This window comes from Notolabrus celidotus, chromosome 10 (genome assembly GCF_009762535.1).
Source record: "Notolabrus celidotus isolate fNotCel1 chromosome 10, fNotCel1.pri, whole genome shotgun sequence".
Taxonomy (NCBI): Eukaryota; Metazoa; Chordata; class Actinopteri; order Labriformes; family Labridae; genus Notolabrus; species Notolabrus celidotus.
The window spans coordinates 31482642-31505676 of record NC_048281.1 but is presented as its reverse complement, the minus strand read 5'-3'; the positions used below and the strand labels follow the sequence as shown (position 1 = coordinate 31505676).

At 41.5% G+C, this 23035-nt stretch overlaps 1 protein-coding gene across 1 annotated transcript; it reads right to left on the bottom strand.

Annotated features, from left to right (window-relative positions):
- Nucleotides 1–1671: 1671 nt before the first annotated feature.
- LOC117820332 (interleukin-1 receptor-like 2) lies at nucleotides 1672–22844 on the bottom strand. Its single transcript, XM_034694061.1, has 12 exons — nucleotides 22757–22844; nucleotides 15869–15946; nucleotides 13609–13855; nucleotides 13264–13456; nucleotides 11572–11743; nucleotides 10168–10230; nucleotides 9924–10059; nucleotides 6012–6169; nucleotides 5624–5767; nucleotides 3211–3378; nucleotides 2794–3059; nucleotides 1672–2561 (listed from the first exon to the last, which is right to left on the bottom strand). The coding sequence occupies exons 1-12, from the start codon at nucleotides 22809–22811 to the stop codon at nucleotides 2259–2261; spliced, it is 1983 nt and encodes a 660-aa protein (XP_034549952.1). The 5' UTR covers nucleotides 22812–22844; the 3' UTR covers nucleotides 1672–2258.
- Nucleotides 22845–23035: the final 191 nt, after the last annotated feature.

Here is a 23035-nt window from a genome sequence, read left to right as displayed (position 1 = left end):
CTTGTTCAAGGACACTTCAGCATGTGACTGCGGGAGCTCGAACCGCCAACCTTAATAGATAGGCGACCGACTCTACCCACTGAGCCACAGTCGCCCCATGGTGATGCCAACCCATGTGAACATACAACATACAGTATTACTGGCTCTTCAGGCCTACAGTGCTATAAACATTACCTCGTAGGGGTGGGAGTCAAAGTGTGACTCACGATACCCGGCCCAGGATGATGAGCCTTAAGTGCTTGCTGCCACCCAACATTAGACAGAAGAAGAAGACTGTTAGGGGTGGGAATTGATAAGATTTCATCAAAGTCAATGCCTTTGTCGTTTCTGCTTATCAATCCAATTCCTTATCAATTCTCCGAACTGTTCCTGAGTATTTTTTTGAGGGGAAAAAGTAGTTCTAAACAGTCTTTCGCACCAAAAGGATCCATTATATTTTTTCCAAAATTATGCCTGAACATGAACATATTCAACTTGAACATACTGATCATAAGGTTGACCTCACTCTCGGCCGCTTGAGTCCAGATGTGGCCCCTTGAGCCTGGAGGACAAGACTTTGAATTTGGAGAGGAAAAACGCTTTTCCTCCAGGGGGTCATCGCAGATTTTTTTTTACCCGCTCTTGATGCCTCATTTTCGGCCGCTTGAGTCCAGACGTGGCCCCTCGAGCCTGGAGGACAAGACTTATGGTGCGTTCACACCAAACGCGAATAGAATCATTTGTGCGAATGAAGTACATGTAAAGTCAATGTAGAGGCGCGAGTAGACGCAAGTACTGGTCTGGCGGCGCGTATCGCGCGTATTCGGTGACGCGAATGGTGCGATTCGTGTGCATTCGCGCATATGAAGCGAATTCATTCGCGCAAACGATTCGCAAGAGTTGAAATATCTGAACTCAAGCGAATGAATCGCGGCGCGATAGCCAATCCGCGTGCACATCCCCCGGTGACGTGTGTTGTGTGACGTATGGACCAGCGGAGATTCCATCAGGGATTCCCTCATCTGGAATATATGGGACACTTTGATTCTGTCACCGTGCAGCTTCCCCAAACTCTGTGACTCTACCTGTTTTTATGGGATCAGGAATAAACAGGAGCTCACTGTGAGGACAGAGAGGGAGGAGGATTATGTGGTGAGTTGTGAAGAACTTTGTCTGTCAGCTATCGCTTGTTGTAGTAGGAGGTTATCTCTACCCCCTTTAGTATAACCAGCTTCCCCATTCAATGTCCGCGAGCTCAACCTTGTTACTGCGGTCAAGCCAGCCTCCACTTCAGAAACGAAAGTCAAGTCAGCCTCCACTGTCTTCTGTTTGTTGAAAACAGACAGCTGTGGCGTGGGCACCCCCCTCCCTCTCGCGTATATTCGCGTCTTGGCACCCGTTTCCGCGCAATTTTGACGCGCGAATAGAGCGAGTGAACACAAAACATTCTCGCGTCCATATTTGCGCGTCTAGCGCGATCGTTCGCGTTTGGTGTGAACGCACCATTAGAATTTGGATAGGAAAAACGCTTTTCCTCCAGGGGATCATGGCAGAGGTTTTTTACCCGCTCTCGATGCCTCATTTTCGGCTGTGAGAGTCCGTACGTGGCCACTCGAGCCTGGAGGAAAAGACTTTGAATTAGGATAGGAAAAACGCTTTTCCTCCTGGGGTCATCGCAGAGGTATTTTACCCGCTCTTGGTGCCTCATTTTCAGCTGCCTGAGTTTGGACGTGGCCCCTGGAGCATGAGGGAAAGCGAGAGGGGAGAGGTAGGTAGGCCTGGGTTCGCCTCCCCAACGCAAACATGTTCACATGGAACCCTTCTCCACTTCGGCCCGACGTGAACCCCAAGCTTTGTCATGCTGGGAAAGTAATCATTAAGATGAGTCGATAACATTTGAGGTGTAGAATTCCGATGGAATTGATGAATTGGAACCGGTTCTAAGTCGGATCCGGTTTTCAATTCCCACACCTACAGCCAATCATGGCGCAGGGTGAGACTGGTGCAGACTGGTGAGGGCGATGACTTTTAGGAGACTCAACACACACATCCTTCTGAAAGAGTGAGGTCTTTTGTGAGCACCTTCTCATTTAATGATATTGTTGTTATTAGCAATGAGAATAAATATGATCATCACTGATAATGATCATATTATAGGTAGTGATCTTTGTATTAGCACATACATAGATGGTACATATGGTGTACGTCCATGGGATACTGTAATTCACATTTCTACTGGGAAGCAGCTACTCTCTGTTTTATCAGGTGAAGCTTTTTTATCAAACAACATCACGAGTTCTTCCGGTACCCCTCCTCGTTCCCTTCACAGGCATATGATACCTCATCTCTTTCCAAAACCTAGAGGAGGGGGAGAGGGATGGAGACAGCTGTGTGTCCTGTCCACCTCTCTCCTCGTCCTCTCTCCTCCTGATACAGAACTTTGAGAACTTCTGAGAACTTTGCCTCTTCCCCAAGTTTTTCCACCAACACACGGCGCCCTGCTTCTTTCTCAGTTGACGCACCGACTCTGGGAAGAGAGCGAGCTGAGCTGGGCTGATCTCCTCCAACTCCACCAGAACTACCTGTGAAGCAGAGCTCAAGTTAGGATCAGAAACAAACAACAAGTCCACATGAACCTGACTGACACATCGCCATTAAGACAGTTTGTTGGATAACCTCAGTGCACATAGCAATGGTTAAACAATGCTGTTCAGCTGATTCTGTCATCTTACAAGTATTATTAGTACCACTAGCTTGAAATGATAAAAACTGATGTGCTCTCATGGCTGTCCCGTAAAAGGTTTGTTCCCTCACCTTCAGAGATCCCTCCAAGAGAGCTCTGTGCATAGCTGCCACACACTCAAACTGCTGCCGTGTGTCTGAATAGACTTCTTTATCACTTTCAAAATCCGTGCTGCCACTTTCATTGTTCCTGCTGCAGTCTCTGCTCCTTGAGGTTGTGTTGTTTTTGTTGCTACCAGGGCTTCTTGTGTGTCTTTTGCTGATGAAGGTGGAGGCGGCGTAGAGCAGAAGGACTCTGCGACTGGCTTGTAAGTTCTTCTCCACTGAGTCCACTACCGCTGCAGGAGGAGACGGAGGATGAAGGGACAAACTTGAGATGAACGGTTTTCAAAACAACATGTCCCTTTCTACAACTTTCATCACAATAGACATTTTCACGCCCATATACGAGGCACGTTAAACATCATGCAAGGCTAGTAGGTGACCTACCTTGCCCGGCCGCACAGTCCCGGCCTGCTATAAAGAGTTGGTAGCCACAGGCCTCTTCCAAAACTTTAGGGAGTGTGTGTAAAGCAAACTTCTCGACATCCACGCTGAATTCACTGTCAGAGGGCTGTGGGTATGCCACATAGGCATCATACAACTTGTCATCCAAATCTGAGAACAAGAAAGGATCATGGATACCATTCTATGCATGTTTGAGGTCACTTCAGATGAGTTAAAGTTAACTGTGTGCAATGTTTTACTTGGAGCTAGTTGCTGGTTGGTAAGATAGAGAAGTCAGATCTGACTTTGAATACAGGGGCTTATGCATGATTTATTTGCTTTGTTTTTTAGAGAAGGAGACTAACACTACCTGCAATGTTTAGACAGTTGTACGTTAATATTCAAAGAAAGTAGAAATAACACCCCCCAAGATGTTTCAAGTATCTTTTGCACGATGACATTTTCTATAGTAGAAGATAACCTCTGGTCTTGGAATATGAAGCCCATGCAGAAGTGCTGAAAACTGCAGTTCATCAAGTGTCCACTTGAGGCTGGCTGCAGAAACACCAGAAACCACATACACACCCATTCAAAGAAGATCTTTACAGCAGAAATAAACATGTTTACAGCCTGGTTCAAAAAACAGTTTAGGTCTGAGTAGCTCATTTCTCTATTGGCACACACTGTACTGGGGGTTAGCAAAAAGGCTAAAGGCCCGCCTCTTTACCTCACACTAGCCTGACAGAAGTTAGGTTATGTTCAGCATTTCCAATATGGCAGCCGCCGACAATCGGCTTCAAAACAGCGCTTTAGGAACATGGGTGACGTCACGTATATGTTGTAGACCCATAACCATAGACTGTATGATTAATGGGCATAGTAGGGGAGAACGGGGTTGGTTGTCACACTTTTTACTTTTTTGATGATTGCTCATCATCAAAACATCTTTCAATAGTGATTCCTACATTAAATTGAAGCTTAAGGTGTTGGCTTGAAATGTGTATCCCTCTCATTTTCCAACTCATTTTAACAAAGAAGCAATTAACTATCAAAGACACTCTGACACATTGTGACCCCATCATGGGGATAGTTGTCACACACTATGGGGTTGGTTGTCACACACTATGGGGTTGGTTGTCACACACTATGGGGTTGGTTGTCACACACTATGGGGGTTGGTTGTCACACACTATGGGGTTGGTTGTCACAATGGTATTTCAATGGGAAAAATCTTTCAAAAAAGGCAAGAAGGCAGAACTAAATTTGAAAGTTTAATTGCACTGACAAGTGATAGGCCTACATAACTTAATGCATTTTAAAATAACATGAGCAAAGACCATGAACAGGAAACACATCTTTAGACCAGCCTATATAACAACATAAAGAACAAAACAAATAGGCCGTACAATAATGGCCGACTCAACTAGGCTACATGCAGTCACTGTCTGAGTTACAGTGATGGCAAATGTAGGGTCTGCACACTCCAACTCATTTCACCATGCAGGATTTGGCCAACATAGGGGTTGGTTGTTACATGTGACAACCAATTTTTTGCTAGCATCAAGGCTAACAACCATCTAACAAGTACTTAGCTAGCTAATAAAAATCTAAACTATAGTTTCCCCCTCACACTCTGTAAGGGTAACTCTTGTTTTGTTATAAACCCATCGTTTAAAAGCCTAGAAGAAAAATACTGAGGAGCTGAATATTTACAATTTGACATGAAAAACACAAAAAGTCCTCTCACCTCAAGTTCAGCTGTCTTACTCCAGAGAAGACTATGTAGGTGAGCTCTGATCCTAATTCTGGAAGTGACCATACCCCAATTTGAGAGACAGCGCCCTCTGGTGGCGGGATATAATGAGTGTGCCAACCAATCCGTGTGACAACCAACCCCGTTCTCCCCTGTCTGTGACATCACCCATCTGTTCCTGAAGCGCTGTTTTGAAGCCAATCGTTAACGGGAGCCATATTGGAAATTCTGAACTCAACATAACTTCTGTCGAGCTAGTGTGAGGTAAAGAGGCGGCTTTGAGCTGCCTAGCCAACAGCTACAGGATGACCACCTGACAACCAAGTCAGGCATGCCCTTATTTGGGCAAAACTTGCAATATTAATGTTTTCTGAACTGTCGTGTTAGAGAAAAATTCCCCCCTTGTATATTGTGCGCCAATAGAGAAATTAGCTAGTCAGACTGAAGCAATTTTTTTAACCAGGCTGTAAACATGTTTATTTCTGCTGTAAAGATTGTCTTCTTTGAATGGGTGTGTATGTGGTTTCCAGTGTTTCTGCAGCCAGCCTCAAGTGGACGCTCCATGAACTGCAGTTTATAACACTTGTGCATGGGCTTGATATATTTTGAGACCGGAGGTTGCCGCTTGGTCCCAATTACGACACACCTGCTGTGAAATATTACCTTGGTTTGGATAGAGGGCTGGAAACACTCTCCTGAACCACAACACAATGTCAACCTTGAAAAGGTAGTGGATGATGACACTGGTGATGAAGAAAAAAAACATGCCGCCAAACACCAATCCAATGGGTAGTATGATGTTGGGATCTGTGGAGATGAAAGCCACACACACACACACACACACACCCACACAGGACACAACATTATACCATCTAAATGCACTGTGAGGGGTATCACTGACTACAACAGGATCCCAAGAGGGTTTGTATTTCCTGGCAAAGTTTAACACTAAGTAGTACTTCAGATAGTTGAAAGACAGAGGAAGATATTTGGTTAAAGAATTCTCCTTGTGCTTGTTAGAGAAAGGTTCAGTTTGGGTTAAGCTTTTTACCAGGTGGTAGCAGAGTGAAGTATCTTTGATGACTCTGTCCGGTGCCAGCATTCACTTGACACGTGTAGTTCAGGTGGAAGTCCTCCTCCCTCAGTTTAGAAAACACCAGCAGTTGCGTGAAGAGATAACCTTCTTCAGGGACATCCCGCCTCTCTGAACTGATGTGAACAGATCAGATGACAGAAAGGGAAGGAAACAAAAGTCTCCAATTAATTCGACGCAGAAGTATAAATCAGCCTTCAGTCTTATCTCATCTTAATCCACCATGAGCATTCAGGGTTCCCACGCATCCTGGAAAAACTGGAAAATCTGGAAAACAGTTGGCCAGTTTTCCAGTACTGGAAAACACCTGGAAAATGGGAGAAAAAGTGAAATGTCCTGGAAAATCACAGATTGTCCTGGAAAATTATTCCAATATGACTGCATGCGATTTAACAAGGTTAAAAAAAACACATCCCCATTCAACATTTGTGGCCATTTTTGTCATTCAAGATCTATTTAGGTCAATTATCCTATCCTGGTCCACAGTCTTGTCACCTCCCGTATCGATTATTGTAATTCACTCCTCCTTGGTGTCCCTCACAAATCCCTCCATAAGCTTCACCTGGTCCAGAACTCTGCAGCCTGCATCATTACCAGAACCCCCTCCTTTCACCACATCACCCCTGTCCTCCAGCAGCTTCACTGGCTCCCGGTCAAACTCAGAATCAATTTCAAAATCCTCCTGTACACATTCAAGGCCATTCACAACCTCTCCCTCCCGTATCTGTCTGATCTCCTCCACATCGTCACCCCCTCTTGCTCCCTCAGGTCTTCCTCTTCCCTCCACCTCTCTGTGCCCCCTGCCCGTTTCAGCACCATGGGGAGCAGAGCTTTCAGTCGCTCTGCTCCCCAACTCTGGAACTCACTCCCACCAGACATCCGAAACTCTGACTCACTACCCCTCTTCAAATCAAAACTCAAAACCCACCTGTTTCTGTTTATTTATTGTGTTTTAATCTGTCTGTAAAGCAACCTTGAGTGTTTTGAAAGGCGCTTCTAAATAAAATGTATTATTATATTATTATTATAATTAATGCACTAATCCTCTGATTATTATTATTATTATATATTTATTTCAGTAAGGCAGCTTTATAATTTTTGAGAAAAGAGAAAGCTGAGAAGAGAGTTGCCCATCATTGTTGCTTGGTTGCACTAATAAAGTGCTGTCCATCTGCAGTTGCATTATTCTACAATCAATTTGCCATAACCTGTAAGCATGTAAGAGATGATTTCATGGATAGCCATAGACTGCATGTCTTCAACGTAGACTTCCACTCAGAGGAACATATTAGACTATTTAGGAACTAAATTAGGAACTAAATTAGGAACTAAATTTAGACTGTCATACCAGCTTGATCATCACTGAAAATGTCCTTGAAATGTCCTGGAAAAGAGTGGGAACCCTGGCATTGCACTTTGCAGCATTTAGCAAGTTACAGGGGCGAGGAAAAACGTCCTTTTAACAGGCAGAAACCTCGAGCAGGACCAGACTCATGTTAACCTTTATTTAACCAGATGAGAACCCATTGAGATCAAGACCTCTTTTACAAGGGTGACCTGGCCAAGAGGTCAGCAGCACACCTCAAAGTAAATAGTACAATTCAACAGAATGGAGCATATATACAGACAGTGTGTAGAAACAATCAATAATTTAAAAGTGCAACTCATTTGCAAATAAAGTGCAATTTGTGATCACAGAACACAGGCACTGTTCTGTGGTCTGTCTGTCTTTTAAGATGGAGTCAAAGGCGTCAAGTGAAATACAGTCATGGCCAAAAGTTTTGAGAATGACACAACTATTAATTTTCACAAAGTCTGCTGTTTCAGTTTTTATAATGGCAATTTGCATATACTCCAGAATGTTATGAGGAGGGATCAGCTCAACTACAATTAATTTATGCAATGCAATTAATTAAGTCCCTCTTTGCCTTGAAAATGAACTTTATCACCAAAAACACATTTCCACTGCATTTCAGCCCTGCCACAAAAGGACCAGCTAACATCATTTCAATGACACACAGGTGTCACACACATTAACACAGGTGTGGGTGTTGATGAGGACAAGGCTGGCGATCAATCTGTCATGATTGAGTGACTGGACACTTTAAAAGGAAGATGGTGCATGACACCATTGTTCCTCATCTGTTAGCCATGGTTACCTGCAAGGCAGCACGTGCAGCCATCATTGCATTGCACAAAAAGGGCCTAACAGGGAAGTTTATAGCAGCGAGTAAGACTGCACCTCAGTCAACAGTCTATCGAATTATCAAGAACTTCAAGGAGAGAGGTTCAATTGTTGCCAAACAGGCTCCAGGGCGCCCAAGAAAGTCCAGCAAGCGCCAGGACCGTCTCCTGAAGGTGTTACAGCTGCGGGATCGGGCCACCACCAGTGCAGAGCTTGCTCAGGAATGGCAGCAGGCAGGTGTGAGTGCATCTGCACGCACAGTGAGGCGAAGACTTTTGGATGAAGGCCTGGTGTCAAGGAGGGCAGCAAAGAAGCCACTTCTCTCCAGTAAAAACATCAGGGACAGACTGATATTCTGCAGAAGGTACAGGGACTGGACTGCTGAGGACTGGGGTAAAGTCATTTTCTCTGATGAATCCCCTTTCCGATTGTTTGGGGCATCTGGAGGAAGGCTTGTTCGGAGAAGACGAGGTGAGCGCTACCATCAGTCCTGTCTCTTGCCAACAGTGAAGCATCCTGAGACCATTCATGTGTGGGGTTGCTTTTCGGTCAAGGGAGTGGGCTCTCTCACAATCTTGCCTAAAAACACAGCCATGAATAAAGAATGGTACCAGAACGTCCTCCGAGAGCAACTTCTCCCAACCATCCAAGGGCAGTTTGGTGATGAAGAATGCCTTTTCCAGCATGATGGAGCACCTTGCCATAAAGCAAAAGTCATAACAAAAAGGCTCGGGGAACAAAACATTAAGATTTTGGGCCCTTGGCCAGGAAACTCCCCAGATCTTAATCCCATTGAGAACTTGTGGTCAATCCTCAAGAGGCGGGTGGACAATCAAAAACCCACAAATTCTGACAAACTCCAAGCATTGATTATGCAAGAATGGACTGCCATCAGTCAGGATTTGGTCCAGAAGTTGATTGACAGCATGCCAAGGAGAATTGCAGAGGTCTTGAAAAAGAAGGGTCAACACTGCAAATATTGACTTACTGCATGAATTCTGTGTAATTCTCAATAAAAGCTTTTGATACTTATGAAATGCTTCTAATTGTATTTCATTATACCATAGAAACATCTGACAAAAACACCTAAAAACCCTGAAGCAGCAGACTTTGTGAAAATGTAATATTTGTGTCATTCTCAAAACTTTTGGCCATGACTGTACAATCAGACAATTTCAAGTCCTTCTGGATCGTATTCTAAGCAGTAGGAGAAGCAAAACTAAATGCTCTCTTACCGAACTCTGTCCGAACACGGGGAACACACATTTGTAAGATGTCGGAGGAGCAAAAGGCATAGTGGCTTTTAGATCTTTGTAGATACACACACAAATAAGTTGGGGCCAAACCAATAAGAGATATATAAATCAGACGTAGCCAATGTGTATGTCTGCATACACTCAAGAATGGCCAGTAATTTTTGACATAAAGTTTGCAGTGATGAGTGAGGCGTGTGCAACCCATGACAGCCATCTGCCTCGACCGAGTTTGGGTATACTGCTCACTCAAGACATTGTCGACTGAATGATGATGATAGTCTGTGTGGACAAAATAAACAATTATGTCTTTTATTTGTGTTTTTTTTTGGTAACAGGAGCACCTCATATAAACGTTTGTTTATCATGTGTCTGCTCTGGAAAGCAGCAGCTAAAAACAAACAATGCAGAGAAAAAATAAATGATGCAAACCTTTTTTTTGGAGAGTAGACACGGTGTGAACGGTTCCAGGAAATAAGGCCTTCTCTTACTGACCAGGTCATTTGAACCGAGGGATTCTTCCCCCGAAATGGCACAAAAGCCAGGCACTGTATGCTTAATTTGGAGCCTAAAGACGTGGAGATGTCAGCTTAAGTTAGTGGTAACAACATTATGACATGATTTAAATTGCTTCGGACGATACTTTAAGAAATATATATGGCAGACAGGGACTCACCTATCTGTGCCTTGACTGGTCTATTAGTCGGCTCAGTGATCCAGGGAGCCCTAATGTAATCCTCTGAAAAGACAGTATGAAATAAGGTAACAGAGTCCCATGGATAGGTTGACGAGAGAGTGACATTTCCTCCTCATCAGTCTCTGTAAACTGTTTCTGTGATTGTTATGCTGCCCTCTAGTGGCTCATTGTTATATTGGTCACCAGAACAATGAAGTGCATTTCAATTCAGGAATCACTGCACTGTGTCCACCCAGAGGAAAATGTTCCTGCTCAAGGCTTTCTCTTCTAAGTCTCTGGAGACAAAATTGAGATTCTCACTTCAGCCTCATTCAAGTTTCAAATTGTTCTCATTCGTTTCTCTTTAGTGTCTCCTAAAATTCACTAGGAGAAATAGTTGAGACCATGACATGAGTCTTATTTGAGACTTAAATGAGAGATCTCATTAATGGCTCATTTTCTTCTCTTTTTTTTAAAGATATATTTTTGGCCTTTTTGCCTTTATTTGACAGGACAGCTGAAGAGAGACAGGAAATGTGGGGAGTAATGAGTGGGGGAGACATGCAGGAAATGGTCGACCGGCCGGGAATCGAGCCGACGACCCCTGCGATGAGGACTGTAGCCTCTGTATGTGGGGCGCTTAGACCGCTAGGCCACCAGCGCCCAAAGGAATCCAACCCTTTAATTGTAATAATCTGGATAAATCTGGTCAGCCCTTTTGCGGCCCATATATTAAATAAATGGTCGGTCATACTTGGGATGAAATCTCTATCTTTAGCAGTTTCTCTCAAATCCACTAAATCTTTGTGAAGTTGTTTTGTTCCAAACAGACTTGTAAAGGAAGGACCATATTGTGAAGTCAAAGAAGAGATCATAAATAGCTGATCTTGCAAGTGGTTCAAATGTTTTAATGAGAATTGTAAGTTTATGGACAATTGCATTGAAATCTTAATTTTGCAGGGCACTATAAATGTTCATGAAAAGTTGAGCTCAGGCTCTTTCTTTGCTCCATCTGAGCTCAACTTGAGACACAAAACCTGAGTCTGACAAAAACAAATGGATGAGGTTAGATTGAGACAGTTCCTTGATTTCTCCACCTGAGCTCAAAAGGAGTCACAACACTTGAGAAATACCTGAGAATCATTTCAGATTTTTATGAGATCTCCCTTTGAACTGAAAGGGAGACTACGCTGAAACTTTTTGCAACTTTTTTTCTGAAGGCAAGAATGAGAAACAGGAAACATAAGCTATAGTCTCATTTTGCTTTCAGACAGATCTCATTGTTGTCTAGGAGACAGAAATGAAACACTTTTGAGATCTCTCTAAATTTATTTTCCAATGGGCAGGACCAACTGGTTCTAGTCCCTTTTTTAGCAGATTAAAAATTCTTATCTCTGTTCTCACCTGTGAGCACTGCTTTGATTGTCTCTGACACAGATCCTGTAATTCCACCGAGAGTGAATGTCAACGTACAGGTAAAAGAGCTGCTGTCTTCAGGACCCACCCTTTTAATCCTGAGCCTGGTTGCACCATCGAAGGAATACCTTCCTGTCTCAGGCTCAATGAGATCACAACCCTAGATGAGGAATGAGGAGGAGAATGGAAGTTAGCTTTTTAAAATGATATGCCACGGGAAAATCTTACTGCTATCAAATACTGCACTGGGGGACGTTATCAAGGACCAACTCAGTTAAACTGGCCTACAGTGTTGATTTTGGCAGCTATTTTAGATTTAGTCTTAGTCACATTTTAGTCTTTGATTTTTTACAAAACATTTTCTCTCTTTAAAATAATTAATGTAATTGATCAGATATCGGTATCAGGGTTGTACCAAGTTTTAAAATCATCAACATTTTACTCTTTTTAAAACTTTTGCTTTTGTAAGATCTTAAAGCTGGGGTTGGCAGTCTCGGAAAACTAGCTTGAATTTGAATGTAGCATTTCCTCATGACTCCGTCTAACCCCTCCCCTCCTCCCTCAGAGCTCCTCCAAAACGACGCCCCCCCCCCCCCCATATGATGGTGACTGATTCAAAACCGGTCCTCACCAAAACATTATCATAGTGAAAGTTAAAAATACAAATAAATATGGCTGCTGTTAGTACTCACAACTGTCATGCTAGCATTACACAGTTTTACCAGTGACACAATATCAGGAGAAAAGTTATAACACATATATAACACTGTAACAACTCTACTGTTTGTTAAACGTGTTCAGTGTAGATGTTCTTAATTCCTACAGTGTTGACGGTCAGTGAAGGCATCAGGAGAGGTGTAGAGTGTGTGAGTGGGAGAGAGGAGAGACAAGAGGAGAAGTTCTTCATTCATTCAAACATTGATTGTTGTTTTGTTGGTTGGCGTGATCACGGCCGACAGTGACCGGTTATTAAAGATCAACGTGTTCACGAATCGACTCGTCATCACTACAGCGTCCGGACGGACGCTACAGTACATCTACATTTCTGTAGGACTTACTAAATGTCATTCATTCTTCTGCTTGTCAGAGCCCCCCGTGGTGAGAGCTTTTTAGACTCTGATCCGGACTACAGTCCTGAGCAAAGCACCTCATCTGGTCAGAGGGGACAGGCCCGAGGTGGAGTAAGAGGGGCAGTCAGTAGAGTCAGGGGAAGCAGAGGCAGGGGATGGGGACTCGGAGGAGTGCACGCCGGGGAAATGTACGCGCAGGAGGAGGGCAGAACGGCAGGACGGGATTTGAATGGTTTAAAATTTTGGGTCCCAAAAAACGGTGATTGGTTGGTGTTTTCCCAGGTTTACTCCGGCTGTAGATAGCAGCTTTTCTTCGCTCTTTTTTAAGATCACATGATGTATTGATTGCCATCAGGACATAAAGATCATTTTAACCAGTTTAACAAAAACTGTATCTAAATCTGATTACCAACCCCAGCTTTAAATTAAATAATTCAGCCTGTCCCTGCAAAAAAGTAAAAAAAAAACATTCTTGATGTGACCACTGTGACTGTATTTTGATTCTCTTGATTCAAACGGGCTGTTTGAGGAGGAGTGTTTTCTCACCTCACGGTTTATTACATTAAAATGCTCATTAGTTAGCGCTCCACAAGACTTTCCCATAACTTACTTTGTACCACTTTCTGGTAGAAGAGATGTTGTAGCTTTTCAGTTTTTTGATGTAGTCCCCCAGAGGGCAGGACAGCATGCCGTTGCTTCCCTTTGTGAGGTACTGAGGAGTAGTCTTTGGCCTCCCACATGCTTTGGCAGCAGGTTGATCCACGGACAGCTTGATGTCCTGCCTGAAGCACTGAAAGGGTGTCCTGTTGGAAATGAATCAGAATTGCATATCTCTTTCGTTCCTGGATAGTAGTAGATAGTCAGTAATGTCAGAAGCTTTGGGGATGCAATTACAGACCGACTCACAAACACACAACCACACATTTTCCACTTCAGCTGATGTTTCTGTTTTCACCTCAGGATTGTCGAATATATTCCATGGTCTTCCGGTGTCACTTTGAGAAACCACAGAATCTCTCTTAGCACCAGGATTCGACCTGTGAGGTTGTTCATCTCTTGACCTGTGCTCGAGTTGTACCAGGTGATGTTGTAAGGCACACCTTTGAGGTTGGATCCATGTGATGACTCCAGGGTACCATTCAGCATAGCCACGTCCCCGGGTACAGAGAAAACCCTCTTCTGTGTGACGTTGGTACAGTTCTCTGAAAACAGTCGGCATAGAAAGAGATGTTAACTTGTTGGAGTTCTCCATTCAAAAAATACTGGTTTGGCAGATCATTCTTGGTAACTTATGAAGAACATTTCATCACAGGTAAAGTCAATAAACGTCTCTGGAAGCTTCAGTGAGGGACATTTGGATTGTATAATATTTGTCCCCACTGTAGCCAAAGGGGTTTTATCCTGTACGTAAGTAATGCTGAGGTCATCCAAGCAGTGGCATTGACGATATTACTCTGCACATGAAAAAGTCACAAACAAAATAATAATAATAATACATAATTTTATTTGTAAAGCACTTTTCAAAAACCAGGTTACAAAGTGCTTTACATGGGCAGCAAAATAAAACAGGCAGTTCATAAAAACACACACAAGTCAAGATAAAGAAATAAAACATATTTTAAAAGACATAAAACTCACCTAAAAGAACTTTTATTCTAAAGGAATACAATTATTTTAAAGGTGACATATCATGCAAAATTGACTTTTTAATGGTTCTCTACCTGAAATATGTGTCCCTGTCTACAAACCCCCCGAGAATGAAAAAAATCCATTCTGCCCCTGTTCTGATTTCTCCACCTTTCTGTAAATGTGTGTGAAACGAGCCGTTTCAGACTTCCGTGTTTTTGTTACGTAACAACAATATCCGGTCTGTCACGGAGTCAGAGCTCGGAGCTTGTTCAGCCCATAGACTGTATAAAATAATACTGAATCCCCCCTCCGTTTTTCATGACCTGCACAAATGTGTGCTAACAAGGAGCTTAGGAGGGAAGCATGCTAGTTGTAGGCTGTCTTAATAAACACAAAGGTCGGTTTTACTCCCCACGTCTGCAGATTTGAAGATCAAGTGGATGATTTTTATTTATCATGGATAAGTGCTAGTGCTAACTAGCATAGCCACATAGCTACATGTTCATAGCTGTAGCTGTGTACCAAGACACACGTCTACATACTGAAAAATAAAACAACAAGAAACACAGAATCTGTGACCAATCCTTCAGAAAGGTCCTGCTGCCTTTCTGGCAGAGGTCGGTTTTACTCCCCACGTCTGCAGATTTGAAGATCTAGTGGATGATTTTTATTTATCATGGATAAGTGCTAGCGCTAGTTAGCATAGCCACATAGCTACATGTTCGTAGCTGTGTCCCAAGACACACGTCGACATACTGATAAATAAAACAACAAGAAACACTAAATCTATGACCAATCCTTCAGAAAGGTCCTGCTACAGGCGCCTCTCCGTCAGGATCAGATTCTGGATCAGATTCAGAGGGTTGAAGTAACGCGGGTCTGTGAGCAGCCGTGTGTATTCAGCCAACATGTAAACATTAGATCAACTTGCTGGAGAGCCGAGCCACATCCACTTCCTGAGGGGGCGTGGTCAGAGAGAAAACAGACCGTTCTGAACAGGGCTGAAGAAGAGGACTTTTCAGGCAGACCAAAATCTGATTTCAAAGTGTTTTTTTGAGCATAAACTTCAAAGACATGTTTTGGGGACCTCTTAGACCAATATATGTTGATGAAAAAAGCATGATATGTCACCTTTAATATTCAAATTGTGTCTCTCCTGATTGAAATATGCAAGACTTCTTGTTTTGCCGGATTCTGGAGCATGACGCATCAATCTCAACAGATTTAGATCAAGCGAAAACAAAACAAAAACAAAATGAAAACATTCATTAACCACGTTTTCATTTTGCTATGGTGCCTGACTTCTTGTCCCACTCCATCTAAATCTGTTGATATTGATGCGTCGTGCTCCGGCGTCCGGCAAATATATACAGTAGGTCTTGTGTATCTGATCCGCAGGGCTCTGACCTGCCGGATCAGATACGCAGCCGGAACGCAACGGAGCGGATTCAGTGGAAGTTAACACATTGACTAGAATAGAAACCTATCAAATCCGGTACCATGACGGATCATAGACGAACAAACATACACACACTCTCTTTCTCCAATGTTTCTTATTTTCAAAACAAACATTTGACTCGGCTCACCTTGCACAAATCCTGTACAGATTCCAACTAGTCCATGAAAAACCAGGAGGCTTCTGAGTGTCCAATGATGAGCCATGGCTGAAAAACACAGTAAGAAATTCATATATACAACATTATTACAGAACAGCGCTGGAAAGAAGCTCCAAGTCCTGACAAACAACAGCTGGAACCGCGAACCATTCACACTTCCAGAAAGTATTTTTAAACTTGGCAAACATCTGCAAAAATAGTTGTTACTCCTCTTTGAACCGAGCTGTCTGTCTCCACCTGTCTGGTTTTCCCCTCCTACATTGGGGACACACTTTCAGGTTTTTCTGGAGTTGTTTAACTGCTTCATAAAACACAGCATTAGGGAACTGAGACTCTGATTCAAAGCCAGAGAGCGTTCACTTTTAGCCTGTCCCAACATGTCTTAAAGGTATACAGGTAGTAAAGGTTCTCTGCTGGATGTCTCAGTCAAGTTTTGAGTCACAGGCAATATTTGGGGCATTCAAATTGCCCCAGCTATACCATGCTTTCATATTCATAGTGTAGTGTGTCTTTGTAGATCCTTGTCTTGCAGTTTGGGTACTCCCCTGTTATACTGGCTGCTGTTGGTTTCAAATGTTGTTGCTTTTTGTTTTGTTTTAAATGTGTTGGTGAATTGTATATTTGAAAATAGACTTGGCATCACCTCTGATGACTTCGACTTTGGTCACAATCAATGGCTCCAAAGAGATCAGGTGCACCAGTCGTATTGTTTTACCTCTGATTTGACAATTAGTGATTAATTAACATTTTTTGCTGTGGTTTGTTGACGCATAATGCATGTAGGTCAGTGTGGTTGCAGATCATGCAGAAGCTGGTGCCTTCCTGAAACTTGAAACCTCAGTGTGAGAACGGTTAAGGGGAAGCGACTCTGCGGTCATAAGGGTGAGGCTGTCATTTTTCGAAAAAAACCCAATCTTCTCTGATGGAAAGTTTTGATTGAAGATGACACTGTTGACCAATATCACCCAAGCTCTAAATAATAACAATAATAATACCTTTATTTATATAGCACTTTTTAAAAAACCATGGTTTACAAAGTGATTCACAAACAGCAAGGCACATAAAAATTTTATTTTAATCCACCTCACTAGCAAACATACATACAAAAAATAAAATAAAAATTCAAATCATATGACACAAACACAGATCAGGTTTGGCGGGGCCTTAGTGTTTGGCTCGGCCCTACTCGTTGGGGGTCCATCGGGGCTGGGTAGGTGGCTGGTGTCCCTGTCACCCTCCGTCCCCCTGCGGGGGCCTGGTCCGCGGCCGGGTTTCCCGGGGGTTCCCTCGCGGTCCTCTTTGGGGGGTGGGGTGGCGCGCAGCTGGGGGGGTGTTACTACGGCAGCCATTGGGGTGTCCCTCCATGCCCCCGCGGCCTGGTCCATCAGTCCCGGGGCGCGGGTGGGGGGCTCTGGTCCTGGTCCTGCCCGGCTGCCTGGCTGTCTGCTCCTGGTGCTGGGCCCCCTCGGCCCTGGTGGCTCCTTTGGCTCTGTCGTGGGGGGCTGTGGGGGCGGTGTTGTGGAGGGGTTCCTTGGGGGGGCTGCGGGATCTCGCCCCCCTTTCCTCCTGCTGGGTGACCTGGGGGTCGCCCTGGGTGCTCCGGCGGTACCTGTTTGCTTCCGGTCTGGGTCCTTGGCTTGTCCCCTGGCCTGGGTCTCCCGCGGCGCGTTGGATCTTTCGGTCTGACTGCTCTCGCGGCCCGGGTGCTGGGCTGAACCACTCGGCTGATCTGACCCAAGTGGTTTCATCTGCACCAGTGGTGGTCTTGTTACACAAATAGAACACAGCACGGCGGCAACCCTCTGCGACCCAAGCTTCAGTAATGATTGTGGACACTAAGGGTTGCTTAATCATTAGTATCACCGCACAGAGTTTTTTTGATGTCATGGTGAGATGGTCCCTCTCCATCTAAGTGTGTTAGGTCTCTCTCTCCTTCTCTTTCCCTGTCCCTTTGTATAACCTTATGTAATCTTTCTTTTACTTTCTCTTATTTTTTTTTGGCCCACCTAGGTGTGCACGCCCTCTTTTACAGAACATGATATTAGCTGTCAATAAAAGATAGGCCAGAGTTCTAAGAGGGAAGGTGATGGTCTCATGCACACAGTCACAAGCACAGAAGAAAAAAATTTTCTTTCTTTTCTTTTGCTGCAAGAATAAATTGCATTAATATTTGACAGTTTGTGACAAACATGACACAAACCAGGAATATATATGCAGACAAGAGAAAAGAAAAAAAAAACAGCAAGGCACATAAAAAAATCCCTTTTAACTGAGTTTTATTCTTATAACAGTTTTATTTTCCCTAACTTTATTTATTTATTATCTAGTTCAAATTTGAGTCATATTTTAAGTACATAATCTTAGTTTCTTTAACTGGTTTAATATTTTTTTTTTTTTTATCTTAGTAATTTATTTTATTTTGGTGAGCTTAATTTCCTGTGTTGAGTTTTTAACATCTTATTTTACCTCCAGTGTTTCCTCATTAATATATCATGACAGCCTTTCCTCAGTTCGTTCAACAACTTCTTTCTTTTTTTCCATTTATTTATTGTATTTTTATTATTATTATTGTTCTTTTTTTGTTGTTGTTGCTTATATTGTGTTCCTTGTGCCTCTGGAAACGTAAATGGAATATTGAACATACACATAGAATATGAAAATTAAATGTGTAATCAAGCTTCATCAAAAATCTGAGTGTGTTCAAAAACAGATTTTTTTTACAGGTCAGAGTATTTCTCAGGACTGTGGGTGTGTCCGCTAACTCTTTGGTTGACACCTTGAGAGAGAGTTCACAGCCTGCATGTTTGAGCCGTCTGACTCTGAATCTAAAAGCATAAAAACTCCATCCTATTATTATTATTATTATTATTATTATTATTATTATTATTATTATTATTATTATTATCACTTCTTTGTTTGTTGTTTTTTTTATGTTCTCACTTTTTAGACTGGATTAAAGGTATTAAAAGTGGATCTTAAACAATATACACCTTTATGGTAAATGTCAAATTATAACTCCAAATTCAAGGAAAAAACGAAACCCAGGATATAATATTGAATGTGCTTCCAAGGGTTGTGTTATCAGTGCAATCTATGAATATGGATAAATGAATAAGAGTTCAATGAAGCCAGTGGACTCACTTTATCACTCATTGAACTCCGCATGGGAAAATGTTTGATGTTTGGAACGGTTTGTCGAGGGTTGGGTTGGGGGTAACAACTCTCACTCTGTGGTTTTGAAGTGAGAAACGTACTTCATGAGAAAGCTGGCAGGCTTAGATTTTCCACTGAGGTTTTTTTTTTTTATGTGAAACTACAATCTACTTACATTTTGAAAAAAAAAAGCATGGCAGAATCATTGTAAGCTAACTATAGCATGAAGCTAAAAAGCCATTCAAAAGTATGTCTCTGAGTGCTGAGTCACAAAATACTTCAGAATCAGGACTTCTATCATTTATTAGTTTTATCACTCCGTAGTCTCCGGGGCATCAGGACCATGGGACGCCCGGAGCAGCGGAGGCTGAAGTGTAGTATGTGCCCGCAGAGGAGCTCGGCTCCGGGTGTCAGACGGAGCTGTTTTGTTAAAGTTAGTGAATCTGTCATGGGGAAAGTTAGTGAACCGGTCCTGGAGAAATGAGTGGAGCACATGCGGGACTGCTTTAAGGCTGATTTATACTTCTGCGTCTCCCCTACACAGCAGGGGCTGACACAGACATGAGCACCACAAAGTTGTGCGTTGGTGAGTCCGTGTCGTGCAGCAATTCACAGGAAGGCCAACTGCTCAAGTGACTCAAAAAAGAACAAAGAAGTGTGCTGTGGTTTCATCTCACGCTCAGCTATATCTGTTCACAACTTTCAGAGTATTGAATTGTTTATGTTACATGTGCTTTAAACACTTGTATAACAGTCTGTCCATTGGTCTGTTTTTGACTCATCAATCAAAGCCTTTGCAAAGAGTATCTAAAGTGAGGATTTATCAACAACCATGCTTAAAAACAGAGTTTATACTGATAAAAAGGATTCAAGGTTGAATCTAAAGGTCAGTCCAGCTCACAATAGACATAAATGACATACTGCTGTTTGTGCAAACCTGTGATGTTTAACTCTAATGCTTTATGTTACTCACAAAGAGGAACTTAACAATCTTAAACTTGTTTTAAATTATGAAAAACTTGGAAAAAAAAAAACCAAATTAGGGATTTCCCATTCATCTTATTTTGAACCTGATCCTGATTAGATTTTTTAAGATTGCATATTTGCAGTCCTGATCTGATATTTGTATTTGCCTAGAAAATAGTTGCACTAGAGATTAGAGAGTTGAGCTGCACACTGTTTTTTTTCTTTTAACAAAAATAATTAATTGAAAAAATAACTATGTCTTATGTTTATTCCATTCAACTTAATCCAGCTAGCATTGTTGTAAAACTCATAATCTGTTTAACAAGCTACAGTTTTTTTTCTCTTTTTTAAATTAAATAATTAGTTAATCTTTTTATGTCTGTTTCCTGTCTTACTTTTACCCCCTCAATATCAAGCTTCTGATACCGATACCAATAATAATAAGACATTATTATTTAGCACCAATAAAGAGAAAAAAGTAAATATGTTATACAAAATAATTTTTTACTTCTTAGAATTTTATCAATCTTTCCACTTCTCATATTTAGAATACATCAGAAGATATTCACTAACCTTCCCACACAAACATTAACCCTCACAAGACACACTTTTTGTTTATTTATTTATTTTTATACATGTTTATATTTATTTATTTATTTATTTATTTATTTATTTATTTATTTATTTATTTATTTGTTTGCTTATTTATCTATTGTATTTAATATTAACCCCTTGAAATTAATAATTAGTAAGCTGTCATTCAGTCGTGTCTGTTTCATTCTCATTATTGATATAATATATTTATTTACTTTCCTATTATTATTATTATTTTTTCCTCCCCTCTTTCATTGCTTATTTTTTAAAGGTTATTTCTGCTCTATTTTTTTATAAACATCAATTGTTTTTTTTTGTTTTTGCTGTTTACCTTGGTTTTCCTCTTATTATTATTATTATTATTATTATTATTATTATTATTATTATTATTATCATTATTATTATTATTATTATTATTATTATTATTATTATTATTATTATTTTTATTATTATCACTTCTTTGTTATCCATATCCGTGCCTTGTTTACTTGTTATTCTGTCTACTATTACTTGGTCACCCTTTTCTTGTAAAGCACATTTTTTGCATAATAAAATGTTTTGAAATTTTAAAAAAAAGCATGGTACTGCTGGACTTTTGGGATATTGGACATGCTGATGTGTGGGACCTAGCTCACTTTTTAGATTACATTAAAGGTATTTACCTTTATGGTAAATGTCAAACTATAACTCCAAATTCAAGGAAAAAACTAAACCCAGGATATAATATTGGGTATGCTTCCAAAGGTTGTGTCAATCTTTGAATATGGATAAATGAATAAGAGTTCAATGAAGCCAGCGGACTCACTTTATCACTCATTGAACTCTGCATGGGAAAATGTTTGATGTTTCCAACAGTTTGTCGAGGGTTGGGTTTGAGAGAATTCTGAGAAACAAAGGCGTCTCTGTGGTTTTGTAGTGAGGAACATACTTCATGAAAAAGCTGGCAGGCTTGGATTTTCCACTGAGGTTTTTTTTTTGTGTGTGTTTTTATGTGAAAACTACAATCTACCTACATTTTGAAGAAAAAAAAAGCATGGCAGAATCATTGTAAGCTAACTATAGCATGAAGCTAAAAGGCCATTCAAAAGTACAACAAAGTAGAAGGTACAAAAAAAAGGATAGAGCATGAGATTAACTTTTATCAGGAAATAAAATGAGATAGCAAACTAATACACACAGTGTGGCTAACCTTGACTTTCAGTTTTTCTATCTTAGTATTTTGTGGTCACTGATTGATGAGAATCTAACTTCCTCACCAACGTTCTACAAGCCTCATAGCTGCATGCTGTGACAAAAGCATGTGTTTACAGAGCAAACACATGCAACTCTAAAACAGTCATAACACGTACAAAAAGCAACAGAATTGCCTCATTGGTGTTGCAGTCTTACACCTTTGCAAATCTGCTGAGTTGTTGTTTGCATCTTCAGTGTTTCCTGTAGAATAACAGTAAACCTTGAGAAGTATTGATTCATGCATTTAGAAAAAGGATTCCCACACTGGCTTAAACTGACCCTGACCTTTAACCCTGGATCATCAAATTCTTGTCAGCTCATCCTCAGAAAGGAGTGATTCTTCTAATTGTAGTTATTGTAAGTGCATCATTTCTTTAGTTATGACTCAAAAACCTCTGATCACAGAAACTTGACCTTTTAGCCCCAAACATTTCACCCGTTCTCTACCAAAAATGGACATTTATGTCTAATTTTAGCCTATTAAGGGTAAGACAGACACACAGATGGACCATAATTGGACAACCAGTAAAACATAAGCCCTTAAACTTGAACTTTCATCAATGCTGTGGCAAGGACACTATGGTTGTTCCATTGGTGTGGTGTAACGTCCTGATGTTGGAGGCACTTGAAGGATGTAGACCAACACTGAACAACAGTCAGACTGCACCAAAACAAATGACTACTTTCATTCCAATGTAAAGTTTTTGACCTAGCATGATAAATCTTTCTTCCTCCTTACTGTTTCAATCAACACAAAGAGTGATGTTAGGCAAATATATGTAAATAGCTTTAATATCTATCTTGAGACGATGGTTATATTTGCATTCAGTGGCAGTGAACGTGTTACTCTAGAAAGAAGAAGGAAACAGCTCGTGACTTCAGATAAGCTATAGTAAGGAGAAAATGACTCACCTGAAGGAACGCAACACAGACCCTCTGAACAGATGAAGTAGAGATATGAGCTCATGCAGCATGAGCACAGCAGCAGAGGAAACCTCAACTCTTAACCATATCAACAATTGCCTTCACTGCTGTGCTAGGTCCCACCTACACGAAAAACACTGACTGACAAAGGGGAGGAAGGAATGGTAGCTGAACTTTTGGACTTTCTGATAACATCTGTAGATAAACCGTCAAAGCGATCCTTATCCACAACGTCAAATAACTGAAAAGTCATGTCTCGGTGAAACA